This window comes from Triturus cristatus, chromosome 10 (assembly GCF_964204655.1).
Source record: "Triturus cristatus chromosome 10, aTriCri1.1, whole genome shotgun sequence".
NCBI classification, from domain to species: Eukaryota; Metazoa; Chordata; class Amphibia; order Caudata; family Salamandridae; genus Triturus; species Triturus cristatus.
In genome coordinates, this window is record NC_140593.1 from 150,101,793 (window position 1) to 150,114,681 (window position 12,889).

Here is a 12,889-nt window from a genome sequence, read left to right on the forward strand (position 1 = left end):
TACCAAAAATGGATGCAATCAGAATCATGTAGACATTGGAAAGGATGGGGAGAGCTGATCCCTCGATGGCATCACAGGTGATGTGCCTGAAGCAGATGGTAAGGAGGCCAATTGTACCCGCTGAGTCCTATTAGATCGAAAGGAGCGGAGGCATTTGAATGCTGATCACTCAGTGTTCGTTGTGAACATTGTCCATGGGGTAAGTAATTGTTTCTGGATACCGATGAGCTTAATTTGAGCCGGTGGTTTGCGGTGTTCTGTACCAACACTTAATTGTCGACACAGGCACATATGACAGCTGCCACATGGTGGCGCTGTTTGTTTATTTTAGAGATGATGAGAACAGCAATTGTTTATTAATTCATCATGCTTTAAAAACAACTAATACCTGCCGTCCAAGCTATTTTTTAGCTTTGGGGGCCTGGAATAGGCTGAACTGTCACACTTGTAGCAGCGTGTTGGTTAGTAGTTGAGTAGGTACAGTCCATGGCAGCGTGGCAGGGGCAATGTGTGGTGTAAGCTGTAGTGGTCTCCTGACTGGAGCCCTGGCACGTATTATTATTATTATTTTTTTACAAATTAAGCTCTGATTATTGACCAAATTCTCACTATCGTGCAGGAGCAGAACCCGTAAGGATAATAGCTCAGAATGTTGTACTGTGTTAGGAGGGATGAGAGTTGCATGTTGACCATATACTCCAATATTTGAGTTAGGTCAGGGCGGGCAGGAAGCTGACCAGCGACTCTGGATCAGCATTTGGCTTCTTTAATAATGGAGAAATCATAACATGTTTGAGCAGTTGTAGAATATAAATCACAAATTAGAACACAAAATACGTAGTCACTGTTGTTGAGATATCAATACGTCTGCTAATCATTCATGTATCAAACATCAAATTCCATTGGGGATTACATTCCACTATTATCGCGTGGAGGAATCAGAAGTAGTCATGGCAAAAGTAAACATTATTGATTAACTAGACACCTTATCCCTGTGGAAATTAAATGAAAGATATGTCAGTTTAATGTGTTTCCTTTAACTAAATGAAAATATTTCTAGATGGCCTGCATAACACTAAAGGGAATTCATTAGTATGTCATAGGATTAGACTCCCAAAACCATAGTAAAATGGCCACAGTGATAGAGATAAACGACATCTGGGGAAAAAATTCTGAGGGACATATATAAAGACAGGAAGTATAGTTAACTTTTTGGATAATATGATTAACTGAGACGTGGCTTCACACTAATACTAAGCACCACACTGAAGGTAGACTTTTTATATTGATTTGATTGTGTATATGCATGGCTAATTAACATTATTTGTAGCCGATACTTGAAAAGAGAATATACAGATTAGAATTAGGTAATAGAACAAGCATTGGCATAGCCAAAAGGTCTCGCCTTTGGGACATTATAAGTGTTTAGCCAGCAACAGTTAATGTTGCACCAAGGATATTGTGCTGCATAATCCAAAGGCGAGACCTATTGGCTATGCCAATGCTTTTTTTTTTTAGAATCGAGCCCTTTAGTATTCTGGGTCCAGCGTCCCTATAATAGGCAGCCTCTAGGTGCTGTTCGGCGCAAGCTTTGTACAGGCTGCTCTGTTCTGATTAAGCGTGCTCACACTAAGTGACGTCACTGCAGAATTAGCATGTGCCTTCCATGTGCACATGCATGCTCTGTTCTCATCACTTAAATGGCGGTTACTAACAGACACTTCGGTGACGCGTGTGCATGGCCTGTTACACTGCTGCGTATCTTGTTTCACCCTCTGGGGACTAACTTCCACTCACCTCTGTCCATTGCAAATATGCTGATTCACAAGCAAAAGCACTTCCTTTAATTATATTTCATCATGAAATAAATGTCTACCCCTCCTTTGGGTGCAGAACACCACGTGGTTCTTTAATAACTGTGTGCAAGAAACAAAGCAGCACGTTATAGCAGTTCTGCCGATGGCCTCATTCTGGGAAACACAAACAAGGCATCACTCACCCCCCTCCCCCTGACATCTCCATTTCGTAAACCTTTATTGCCAACATATCCCCAGGCCGCTGGCACGTGCCACTTTAATTACTGTACTTTATCGGCACCCTTCAGCTGTGTGCCTCACGCCTGCCAACATGCGGCGGAAATAGAACGAGGCATGCAAACGTATTCAAAAGACACTCCCTGTCAGCGGTGTGTTATCAAGTATGTTTATACAGTGCCCATAGCCACAGGTGATGCTGTTTATAGTTGCTGTAAGTAACAGGTGTTACAACTAGTATCCATTTTAAATGTACCGTGTCTCTCGATATTAGGAGGCTGACAGACTGAGCAGGTCCTGCCAGGATTTGTAATAGTGACAGCTGCGGCCATCTTGAGTACCCCCCTCTCAAGCTTGTCTCATGATGGTGGTGTTAAATTGTGACAACCAGATCTTGAAAACAAGCGCATCGGTGCACGTCTGTGTCAGGGTGGGAAAGAGAAGGACACACCCCCGAAAAGGATGCGGTTTTAGGGGAAAGGTCTTGTCCCAGTGGAGAAGAACAAACAATAACAAGAAAGCACGAAAGTGAAAGCTGAAGCTAATTAGAGAAGTGCAGCCGCGAATGCAGCTGCAGCGTCCCACGAGTCGTGGTACGCGCGTGCGAGCTAGCTCAACAAGGAAAACAAGGAATTCAAGGAATGCAGCGTCCCGCGAGTGGTGCGCGCGAGAGCGAGCACCAGGCCATATGTTATGAATTATCGCGCCCGTTTCTGGGCACAATAATTCAAAACATATGACGCCCGTGCGGGTAACCGCAAGCAAAAGGCCACGCTCATGCTTGTGTGGCCTATTGCTTGCGGTTACCCGCGTGTGGTGAGCTTTTGAAAGCCCCTTACAATAAGTTTCGCAGAGCAGCGCATGCGCGCTGCTAGGCGAGACCTAAAAAAGACTGGGAAAATATTTTAATTTATGTTTATCTGATTGTAAGCGGATTTGAAGTAGCTCTTTACAAAGGCTTTCTTGACATTGATTTATCAGTGGTTGAATTGCACTCCTTGTTGCAACTTTTTCTAGCCTTTAAACGTGTTCATAGTTCCTCTGAATACTAAAATTATTTTATGGGTCCTCCATGGCAAAAACGTTGGAAATCACTGCCTTGGAGTATTGTTCTGTGGCACTCAGTGAGGACAATTCTTTGGTCTTCAGTACTTTTGTGACTTCCTTCAAGTGGCAGGAGTGTGGGCCGGCTTACAAGATATCCACTTACACATAAGAGGCCAGTTCACAGCCAATCCTTATGATTCATCACTACTGATGCTCACTATTGCTGCACTAGACCAGATGCACTTATGGTGTGCTGAAAGCACTAGAAGCTTCCCAAGCATCTGCTGCACGTCCAACTAATGGTACCTGCCAAAGATCATGAAAACTCTATAGTGTTCACCTGGCGCCCAGAGATAGGGCAGGCTTTGGATCACACAGCCACAGGCTTAACCATTCTTACTCGACTGATGGAAATAGAAATGAAGAAAGTCCTAACTTTTTATTGCAACATAAGACGGACTGAACATCCTTCTCCATGCGCGCTGTTGGCTGTATCCAAAGCCACCAAGGGTAAGCCTTGACAAGTCGCTCCTTTAATATCCCAGGAGTTAAAGCCTGAAAAGGAGGTTCTTGGTATTTCAGAGAGGTGCAAATTAACACCGATGCCCACGTCTAGAGGCAGCAGGCAATACCCGACATATAGATTTTCAAGAATGTCCAAGTCCCCCCGGCCCTGAAACCTGGCCTCTGACACTCTAAACTGAATCTATTCAAAGATTCACAGCATCCAATAGTAGCATAACCATGTGCCAACTCGATTCTGGAAACAAAACTGTCAAGTCCGAAAGAACCACCCCAGTGCTCTTACTGCTGCTCTAGCATTCGAGGTATCAATAGAGCTGCCAACCACAAGGACATCTAAAGGAAAATAACCATCCCATCAGTGTGGACCACTGGGCGCAAGTGAATCCAGTTCCAAGGACACACTTTGCTTGGCATTCTCACATGCAATTCATCCCTGTTGCCAAACCTATGAAGAAGGGGACGTTGGAAAGGGCTAAGGGCCAGATGTACGACCCTTTTTAGCGGTCGCAAACAGGAAATCGGCCCATGTGCGACCGCTAAATAGGGTTGTGGTATGTAAAAACCCCATTTTGCGAGTCGGTATCCTATTACCGACTCGCAAAATAGGGGTTGCGAGTCACAATTAGGAACGGGCGTGCCAAGGGTGTTCCTTCCTAATAACGATGGTATGTAAGATTGTTTTGTGACTGCAAATGCGGTCGCAAAACAATTACAGTTACCACCTACTTCAAGGAGGTGGTAATGCTAGTCACAAATGGGAAGGGGTCCCCAGGGGACCTCTTCCCCTTTGTGAATGTATGCAAATATACTATTTAAGGGCAGGCAGTGGTCCTACTAACCACTGCCTTCCTTTAAAAAATGAAAAGAAAACTTTTCATTTTTTTCCTTTAAATGCATCCCGTTTACCTTTAAGGAAAATGGGCTGCATTTGAAAAAAGAAGTTGCTTTATTTAAAAAAGCAAACATAGACATGGCGGTCTGCTGTCCCCAGCAGGCCACCATCGCTGTGATATGTGAGACTCCTAAGGGGTTGCAAATTGCAACCTACCTCATTAATATGAATAAAGCAGGTCTTTAGCCACCCCATTAGGAATCGCAAACAGTGTCTGAGACACTATTGTACATTCTATTTTGCGAGTCGCAAAATGCAATGGTCGTACATCGGTCTTCCATGTGTACTGGTCGGGCTCGACCAGAAACCCCCACATTCATTCAGTGATCACACAGCAACAAGTGAAAGCCCTCCTCCCTCCAATATGGTGTTTGCTGATTGCATTCCATGCCCCACTCTGGCCCCACAAAGATGACTGGCAAAAGTAAAAGTCCATTTGACTTCATGGTGCCCCATAACAGAACATGATTGGCCCCGGCAGCACGAGCCAAAGACCCACTTGAACCTCCTCGCCACCACTGTAAGCATCAAAAGAAGACACAAGGTTCACATGTTGAGACCCGTATGCAACCTCGTTATTTCAATGGCAAGAAAGCTAAGTAGAAAGCGGATTTTTGGTCTACTGGGTACACGCGTGACAAGATCAACCAGAATGCATGCTTAACGCACAGTTAGAAAGCTGGCCCATACACCGTAAGGCCCTAAACCAAGGAGATGCACTTGTGGGTCTAGAGAAACAACTATCCAAGTATCTCATGGCAGTAAATAACGGAGACCGCAGCACTACACTGAATTCTGTCTACATGCCAAGGAGGGGACTAGGAAGCTACCACAGTGTATAATTCTGTTCAATATGGAACAATGCATAGCTTTTGTAAAAGTAAAAAAAATAAAATAGAGTAACAAAAGCATCCAGTCTTACAGAAGGCGTGCTCAGGAGGCTCCAGATGTGGAGACAGTCCTATCAGGAGGACACTCTAGTGTGGAAGAGTTAATAAAAAATAGGGTTAACAGGGGGTGGGGGCAAAGTATTGGTGGCAGTGAGATGAAAATGTACTCGAAGAGTGTGCTTGGTTTAGCAGCTTGGGCGTGACCCTTATACTCAAGGTAGTCTAATATCAGATCCTAATGGGTTAATGCAGCCGACATGACTATCCAAGCGTGACCAGTAGGGAATGTAATATCTAACACTTCCATACATGATAAAAAAACACGTCTCTATACCAAGAAGGAGCACTACATACCATTAACCCTCTCTGTACCACGAATAGCACTGAAAAAGCTTTCAGTAATAAGTGTCGGCTGCATTAAAAAAAAAAAAAGAATTTGAAAAACAAAAACACTGAATTCTATGTGATTATTTGTCACTGTCTGAGACTTGACAACTCAAAAAAAGTAGTCACAGCAAAGGATAAAGGTAAGATTCGCACTGGGATCTGAAAGTAAGCAAGCCTTCAGAGCATGGAGACACCTTGTAAGGACTGGGATCTGAGAGTAAGCAAGCCTTCAGAGCATGGAGACAACTACGCAAGGACTGGGATCTAAGAGTAAGCAAGCCTTCAGAGCATGGAGACACCTCGTAAGAACTGAGATCTGACAGCAAGCAAGGCTTCAGAGCATGGGGACACCTCGTATGGACTGGGATTTGAAAACAGGCAAGCCTTCAGAGCATGGAGACACCTCGTGAGGACTGGGATCTGACAGCAAGCAAGGCTTCAGAGCATGGGGACACCTCGTATGCACTGGGATTTGAAAGCAAGCAAGCCTTCAGAGCATGGAGACCCCTCATAAGGACTGGGATCTGAAAGTAAGACAGCCTTCAGAGCATGGACACACCTCGTAAGGACTGAGATCTGACAGCAAGCCTTCAGAGCATGGAGGCACCTCGTAAGGACTGGGATTTGAAAGCAAGCAAGCCTTCAGAGCATGGAGACACCTCATAAGGACTGGGATCTGAAAGTAAGCAAGCCTTCAGAGCATGGAGACACCTCGTAAGGATTGAGATCTGACAGCAAGCAAGGCTTCAGAGCATGGGGACACCTCCTAAGGACTGGGATCTGAAAGTAAGCAAGCCTTCAGAGCATGGAGACACCTCGTAAGGATTGTGCCAGGGACGAGGGATGAGCGAGTGATGAGCTGTTCAAAGATGGCTGCCTGTTCTACAGTCAACAAGAAAGTGAAGCAGGCTTTGACTGGGAAAAAAGTGAACGCCATATAGTGCTTCTTAACAGCAATAACAAGTAGTTTACATTTTGTGGAACATGTGTCAAAGTATGCAAGGTAAATATACTCCATCATTTTAGTATGCGATTCGGTTGTTCTCGCTAACATATTTACCGGACATAATTACGTGCCATTTTCTCAAACACAAAATGACACAAGAGGATGTGTGAATCTTACATTTTATGGCAATTGTGGTTCTTGCAGAGGTTACTGCTGATTTTTTTAATGCCATATGACATGAACGCATTACTGATTTACATTATTTCAGTAATCAGATCTTGACAACAATGTAGTTGGCAAATAAAAACAACAAACATGTTTTTTTGATTTTTATACTTTTATTATTAAAATATGTTCACTTGAACAATGAAAACTTTAACAACAGTTCAGTTCAAACAAAAAAATAAATATAGCCATAGAGCCACAATATTTCCTATTAAACATCTGTATGCTATACATTCCAGCCAATGATCTCGTAGATCAGCGCTTTCAGCTGTCTGGACTGGTAAGTGACCGTGTTCTTCCCAATATGCAGCCTTTCCTCCTCCAGGGGCTGTTCAATAACAGCTGGAATGCTCTTACCATAAACTGTGAGAGAAAAATAGTGAACTAGGTTGAAACAGTTGTGGACAAAGAGACAGATTTTAATGCTGCATCAGTGCTGACCGCGTACATGGGTTTTCCAGAAACAATGAACAGTCTACTTACTGGGAATCTTCATTAAACTCAGAGACGTTTTAAGGCATGGGCTAAGAGGTTCTATTGCCCAGGGCTCCCACTTTCCTAGGTGCCTCCTGATAATGTGAGCTTTCTATCACCCGATCTCACCTTTTTTCTGCGTTGCTTCCTTCATGCAGGCTTGCATTGGCTCAATTCAAGGTTGTTCTGAATGTGGGCCCCAAAATATGTTTGGCCCAGGGCCCAAAAAATTCTTAATACAACACTGATTCAACTGGGCACTATTCTTTTTAGCCCATGTTATATATACAAACAGGACGGACCCTTAAACTAAGTGCAGAACATTTCAGTAAGTACGAGGTAGACAAAGTCTCCGTTGGTCAATTTTATCCATTAATCTATCCACCTAAGGGAATACATAGGTGAAACAGCATGCAATTAATGGAGCACACGGCTAGTGATCAAAACCCAGTGCAAAATATTTTTCAAACATCAAAATGCAATATTTCATACAGTCTAGTACAGAGAGAGCTGTGTGAAAAAGGTGCTTGGCTGACATCTACATATGTAAAAACATGGAGTGTTGTGATGGTATACACCGCACTGGTTGAATACACATTATTTGAACAGTAGTTTGTCAAAAGTTCATCGATAATACCCCCGAGGTTATGCTGACATTTTGAAACTTGCGGATTGAAGCTGCGGGTCTCAACATGACAAACCACCCTGTCTAGTGACCTCCAGTGAAGGGAACTTCCTCTCTACCGAGCCACCACATACTGTTCCTGGTCAGAGATCTCTGAATGAAGCCAGACCGCCTGTGAATATTCATGGACTTCCTGCATCCCTGTGGAAATCACCACCTTCGAGCAGGCAGTCTATCGCCAAATTGAAAATCTTGATCCAACTAAGCCCTTCAACAACCTGACTACCAAAGAAAGAGAGGCCATATGTAACCTCCAAGAAAACCCCCTCATTGTTATAAAACCAGCTGACAAGGGTGAAGGGATAGTCATTCAGAATAGGACAGACTACACCACTGAGTGCAGAAGGCTACTAAACAACCTTCGGAACTACAAACGCAAGAAAGAAGACCCCACCACCACCCTGAAGGACACTGTCATCTCTCTGGCAGAAACCGCGGAGACCAACATCCAGATTTCCAAACAAGAGGCTGATTATCTCTGTGCTAAGAAGGCGAAGGTACCGTATTTTTATACGGTCCCTAAAATTCATAAAGAGACAAGACCAACACCTGGACTCCCGATAGTATCAGGGATCAATTCCCTCCTAGAACCGCTATCTAGGTTTTGTGATTTTTTCTTAAACCCAATGGTGCAAGCGTCCTCCTCCTACATAAAGGACACAAAACATCTCCTGATCCTCATCAATGATACTGATTTTGACCCCACTGTCCAACTTCTAGTAGGTTTGGATATCGAGAGTTTATATACGAGCCTTCCACGGGACGATACCTTACAAATTCTTAGGAATATGCTCTATGAAACCGCCTGGGAGTATACGACACTGAGGGAATTTATTCTGCAGTGCGCCACCCTAGCACTTAAACAAAATTATTCAGATTCGAAGGAGAGTTTTACTTGCAGACGAACGGGACGTCTATGGGCAGTGTTTTCGCCCCCAGCGTACGTATATCAGTTTGAGAAACAACACATCCTGGTAGCTACCAACCCATACAGCACCAACATGCCATTTTGGCGACGCTACATTGATGATAACCTCCTGATATGGACAGGGTGGATCGACACCCTCGACAATTTTCTGACGTGGCTTATGTGAGAAGTTGGCCTGATGTATGATGTCACTAGTTATAGTGTACACCTTATATCAGTCCAAATACCCTTATGGTGATTGGTTGTAAAGTCAACCTTATAGACCAGCTATCCTAGTGGTAGCATGGACAAGAGCAGTCTTAGGCTAAACTCTGAATGGCATGTGAAGCCAGCTGTGATACCATATATAATCCCTTGAATACCAAATGAAAGGACACCACAACAGATATATATATAAAATAAAGTGTATTTATTCTAAGCAAACCCTCACCACTCTTTATGAGATTAGAGGTAAGTACAACACAGTCTTATTAATGCATACAGTAAGTCACACAGGTAAGTAATACAGTTAGGCCCTAGGGGCCACGCAAACCATATACTAAGTAAGTGGTATAAGAACCACTGTCACGGAAATAGAATAGGCCTAGGCCTAGGGAATCGCTGGGGCTACACTACACTAGCGTTAGTTAGGAAGTGGGAGGCCCACGGGATTCGTGTGCAGAGTGGAAACACTCACGCGTAATGCGTAAAAGTCAATAGCAATATTACAGTTTAGAAATAGATAGATTTAGGACACTTCCGGAGTAGCTAGGAAGTTGAGACTTGAAAATTAGACACTAGGATAGTCACTATCCTGATGAGCACCGGAGTACCCAAGTTACCTAGCCCACAGGCTGCGGGTGCATAGGGGTGAAGATGCGTCGTTTTCGTCGTCGACTCCTATGGATGCCTGAAGAAAGATGCTGACAGGCAGTCAGGGGAGAGTGTCCGGTGGATCCCAAGGCTGGGATCAAGAAGAGAAGAAACCTGCAAGCAGAGGGGACAGAGTCAAGGTCACTAGCCAGTGACCACGTGAAACCAGGAAGGAACCAGGCGATGTCGTGAAGAGTTGCAGGTGAAGGTGAAGCTTGTCGCTGCAGCCAGGAGGACCAGGAAGCGTCGAGGACGACCAGGACCAGGAGGCGAGCTGTCCCACGAAGGCTCTTGCTGTCGGCGGCGTCGAAGTTGGACTAGGACTCACCAAGCCTTGGCAAGCGGAACCCACGAAGAACGAAGGACTTGCTTCTGGTGCAGACCAGGAAGGTCTGGGGTGCTTCTTCTTTGCAGAGAAGCGGGAGCCAGTCTGGAGGAGCCAAACCAGTGCAGAAGATTTCAGGGTGCGTCGTCACAGAGGCCACTAGCCAGCGGGCAAGCAACCGGACAGACGCGGCAAGCAGGAAAATGCTGAAGGGCCCCACGCAGGACTCGTGGAGTGTGGGGGGCTGATCTTCGGTGCAGATGGTGCTTGGGGTTGGGGCTTCTCAATCCCCGGTGCACAACTTCGAGGGTACCTCAGAAGCTGCGCTGTAAGTTACTAGCCACTTTTCCCAGGTAGCCGGTCCCACGTCGCTCGTCGCCTCCACGGATCTCAGCTCTGCTGCAGATGTGGATGAGGGTCGGAGAAGTCTGGAAGTCAAGGCTCTGGTCGGGCTCTGCAGTCGGTTCCTCGTAGAACGGTCGCAAAGCAAAGGGTAGTCTCTTGATGGTGCCTGTTTGCACAGGGTAGCCACTCCTTGGCTACAAGGGAGATTCTTCAGTCTTCTTCTTTCGTCGAATGTCGAAGGTCCAGAGTTTCTGTTCAGTTTTGCAGGTTCAGGATAATCTAAAGTCTTGAGGCCCAACACCCACTCTTATACTAATCTGGGGGGCTGGGATACCTGCTAGGTCACGCCTTATGGGTGGGACCTGGGGGGGGGTGGTTACACCCACTTCCCTTTGTCCAGTTTCGCGCCAGAGCTGGGGCTGGAGTGCCCCAGCGCCGGTTTGAACTGGACTATGCAAGGAACACCTTGTGTGCCCCAGGCATGTCTCATTCCTTTCAGCCCACCCTGCCCCAATACACTAAAGGCTGTCTGGAGAGGTGCTAGCACCTCCCCAAGCAGGAAACCTATTGTCCAGGCCTCCCTGGCTGGGATCACTCCCAGCTGCAGGAGGTCAGACTTGTGTCGTGGCAGCAGCATCCATTTTGTGATGCTGAGGCTTTGGTCAGAGGCTAACAGTTGAAGTATGATTTTAACATGTCTTTCCCTCTAGAAGGGGGGAATAATATTCTCATGTCCAGAAATGGCATGGGGGTATTATTCCCTAGTGTTAGACACCTTACACGACATGTTTTGATAAAGCCAAGCCATAGTTACCATAACCGTCTAAGATTATAAGGCACTTTAAGAGTATATGGTAGGCTATATCATAGAACAGCTATAAGGACATGGTTCCGAAAGCTGCAGACAGGCTCAGCTCATGCTAGAGCACCATCTCACATGTTACCAAGCACTCTGCCTCCAGGATTGTCAAGGCCTGCCATAGGAGTGACTGATAGGTACACATGTGTCTATATGTAAATTAGGTATAGGAATACTACACCTAAGCAAGGGGTGATTACACGACCTTGCCCCAGCTGAGTGATCAGCCAGTTGTGTCAAAATGGAAGGCCAGGCCAGGGGTGGCATAATACATGCTGCAGCGCCTGGTAGGCCTAGGGTACACCTATGCCCTGGGTACCTAGGGTACACTGTACAGGGGCCAATAAGGTGATCCTATCCAAATGGGTTATGCACCTAAAGTACATAGTATTAATTTAGAGAGAGAACAGCAGGGCTGTGGGTCTGATTAGCAGGCCCACAGCCACATCTAAGTCGAAAACCAGTAAAGCAAAAGCAAAAAGTGGTGGTGAACATAGAAAGCAGACCCTACTCTCCTACACAACCCCCCCCCAAACTTAGGGACATTAAACTAACCTTGACCAGTTGAGTCTTCATGTTCTAAGTGGAAATATCTGGAGAGTCCATCTGCATTGGCATGGTCAGTCCCAGGTCTATGTTCCACTGTGAAGTCCATCCCCTGTAGGGAAATGGACCACCTAAGAAGTTTGGGATTTTCACCCTTCATCTGATTTAGCCACAAGAGGGGCTTATGGTCTGTCTGAATCTTGAAGTGAGTGCCAAACAAGTATGGCCTCAGCTTCTTCAGGGCCCAAACCACAGCAAAGGCCTCCCTCTCAATAGCTGACCAACGTTTCTCTCTAGGGGTCAGCCTTCTACTTATAAAAGCAATGGGCTGGTCTTGACCATCTACATTCAGTTGTGAAAGAACAGCTCCCACACCTAACTCAGAAGCATCTGTCTGGACAATGAACTCTTTGGAGTAGTCTGGACTTTTCAGAATAGGTGCACTGCACATGGCCTGCTTCAGGTCATCAAATGCTCTTTGACAGCTTACTGTCCACTGAACTTTCTTTGGCATCTTCTTGGAGGTCAAGTCATTAAGTGGTGCCACTATGGACCCATAGTTCTTAACAAACTTTCTGTAGTACCCAGTCAGGCCCAAGAAAGCTCTGACCTGAGTCTGGGTAGTTGGAGGAGCCCAGTCCTTTATGGTCTGGATCTTGCTCTCCAGTGGTTGAACCTGACCCCCACCAACTAGGTGGCCCAGGTATACAACCTTGCTCTGCCCTATCTGGCACTTAGTGGCCTTGATAGTGAGGCCTGCCTTTTGCAGGGCCTCTAAAACATTCCTCAGGTGGACCAGGTGATCCTCCCAGGTGGAGCTAAAGACAGCAATATCATCAAGATAAGCTGCACAATAATCATCCAACCCAGTAAGGACTTGATTCACCAGCCTTTGGAAAGTGGCAGGTGCATTCTTCAAATCAAAGGGCA

The 12,889-nt window shown here is 45.6% G+C and overlaps 1 protein-coding gene across 1 annotated transcript in view; it reads right to left on the reverse strand.

Annotated features, from left to right (window-relative positions):
• Positions 1-7,038: 7,038 nt before the first annotated feature.
• Positions 7,039-12,889, reverse strand: part of LOC146789062 (intraflagellar transport protein 70A) — a 276,982-nt gene continuing 271,131 nt past the window's right edge. The window contains exon 19 of the mRNA XM_085629969.1: positions 7,039-7,308. Coding sequence (XP_085486095.1) covers positions 7,172-7,308 — 137 coding nt within the window. The 3' untranslated portion in view covers positions 7,039-7,171. The remainder of the gene's footprint in view (positions 7,309-12,889) is intronic.